This window comes from Phaethon lepturus, unplaced genomic scaffold (genome assembly GCF_000687285.1).
Source record: "Phaethon lepturus isolate BGI_N335 unplaced genomic scaffold, ASM68728v1 scaffold2005, whole genome shotgun sequence".
In the NCBI taxonomy this organism is placed as follows: Eukaryota; Metazoa; Chordata; class Aves; order Phaethontiformes; family Phaethontidae; genus Phaethon; species Phaethon lepturus.
The window spans coordinates 110950-113373 of record NW_010538160.1 but is presented as its reverse complement, the minus strand read 5'-3'; the positions used below and the strand labels follow the sequence as shown (position 1 = coordinate 113373).

The 2424-nt window shown below is 35.5% G+C and overlaps 1 protein-coding gene across 1 annotated transcript in view; it reads left to right on the top strand.

Moving 5' to 3' along the window:
* The window catches only part of APIP (APAF1 interacting protein), a gene marked incomplete at its 5' end in the record, with an annotated part of 14794 nt that overhangs the window by 7007 nt on the left and 5363 nt on the right, over nt 1–2424 (top strand). Inside the window, one exon of the mRNA XM_010286684.1 lies at nt 1615–1663. Coding sequence (XP_010284986.1) covers nt 1615–1663 — 49 coding nt within the window. The remainder of the gene's footprint in view (nt 1–1614; nt 1664–2424) is intronic.

The following is a 2424-nucleotide window of genomic DNA, read 5'->3' as shown; positions in this document are numbered from 1 at the left end:
CATTCCTCACTGTGCAGTTTGTATCAACTGGTCAGAATAAGAATGCCAATTTGGACATATGGGATAGCATATTAAAAATGTATCTAGAATTCTTTGTCAGGTGTCCTATATTTCAAAGGCTGTATTTCATCATGATTTTCCCTTTGTGATTAATTTCTAAAAAATATTTTTTTTTTTTTAAGAAAAAATGCCTGTCTTTTTTGGTAACCTAATTATCATGGTTTCTTAGCCTGTTGTGTTCTCAATCATGTTGCTCATGCAAAGGACTTAAGACTAAATTAATGCAATGTTGGCAGTGTTAATTCATGTATGTTAAAAATGACAAATATGATAAAGCCACATTTTTATGTGCTTCACAGCTGTTTTACCACTATGAAGAGTACATCATCTTAAAAGTTCTATTTTTGGAAGAGTTGGAATCATAGAATCGTTTAGTTTGGAAAAGACCTTTAAGATCATCAAGTCCAACCATAAACCTAACACTGCCAAGTTCAACACTAAACCATGTCTAAGCACCATGCCTAAATGTCTTTTCAATACCTCCAGGGATGGTTACTCAGCCACTTGCTTGATAACCCTTTCAGTGAAGAAATTTTTCCTAATATCCAACCTAAACCTCCCCTCGTTCAACTTGAGGCCATTTCCTCTTGTCCTATGCTTTTCTCCAGCCTCCTTTTCACCAGACTAAATAACCCCAGTTCCCTCAGGCACTCCTCATAAGACTTGTTCTCTAGACCCTTCACCAGCTTCATTGCTCTTGTAAGTGCTCTTGTCCAGAAATACAAACATCTTGTGGTCCTTAGGAAATGTATCTGTAACTTGACAAATTATTCACTAGATGTCTCTGTGCTCCTGAATTTAGTATGTTACTGTTGAAACCAAATAGTGATTACAATTCAGAGGTAATCTGATTTTTTTTTTCTATATTGAAAATATTTCAGATACCATCTTAAAATAATTGTAATTTAAATTAGATTTTTATAGTCTTTGTTCATATAAACCTTGCAAGAAATGATGCACTGCTACTTGAATTTCAGTCATTTAATTACACTGAATTAGTGTTATCTTTTTATTGATACAAATAAATTTATCAATGCATCAAAAACCTACACTACACAGTTATAGCAAAACTCAAAAGTATTTGTATTGTAGAATACTACAGATAATTAATATTGGTTTTAGTTAGTCTGTGGATTTTTAAGTAATAGTTTTGTCACCTGATTTGGTGACAGATCAGTATCTGCTTACAATTTCTCTTGTTCCATTTTTATTATGAATTCTGGAGATCTGAGTTTGGAGTTATTGCAGGGAGAGGGTGTATGTTTTTCTTTGTAGGAAAAATAAGGCTGCACTTCCTACGTGTGTTTCAGATCTCTGCTCAAGTTGAAAGCACAGTTTTATACCCCTGGCATTTAAAGATTTCATATGCCCTTGTATGATTCATTTCTATTTTGAAAACCATCTACACATCAATCTATGAAAGGAGCAAGAAAGTTATTGAATTATGAGGGGCTAGATTTGCTATTTCCTTTTCAGTGTATTGAGAGCTCTAATACCCATGCAGTTGAACAACCCTGTGTTTACTGATTTTTCATTGTCTGTAACTTTTCTTAGGAATGAAATCTACATCGCTCCTTCAGGAGTCCAAAAGGAAAGAATACAGGTACGTTGAACTGTATTTTTACCTCAGAGCTCATCTTGAGATGGGTGAAAGTAGCTTTGTTCAGAGTTTCATTTTTCCTTATGTAAAGTTAGAAACTTGTTATACTATTGACTGCCTTATTGGAACAGCTGAGGATTTTGCCTAGTACTCCCCTAGCATAGCAAGTCAGCATGTGTTTCAGTGGCCAGTGTAGATAAGTCCTGATGATCACTTTGCTTTAAATTAACACAGAAGACTGTAAGATTCGAACATTACTCAAGTCCAGCTTTATTCTTTGTCAAGCTTGAATGGCTTTATAGCTGTCTGGCTATAGTTTCAAGTCACTGTGGCACATATGTAATTAAGCATTAACACCTGACCTCTCTTTGTTTTCATTTGAGTGATTACAAATCTTTGTCCTGATATTCTCAATAAACAGATGGGCTTTCCCCATGAGAAGGTGACCTTGTCTATCTGTCTCCCTTCCAACAAAACCACAAAATATAAGTGGAGGGGAAAATGGCAAATTATAACTATTTTATGACAGCAAGAACTCCCCCAGAATAGAATAATATGTGGAAAGGATTTGTTGTTTTATAGATGTGAGGGTAAATACAATAAGAAGTGAAAGGAATAGCTTCACTCATAGAAACTTGGGGTTTCGCAGCAGTGCTCCCTGGGGATGTTAGCAAGTAAGGCAGGCAAAGGCATGAACCATAGCAAGACTGTGATGGTGTGTTCTTTGCTAGCAGTAGCAGTGGATTGAGCACAGTGAGTAAGGA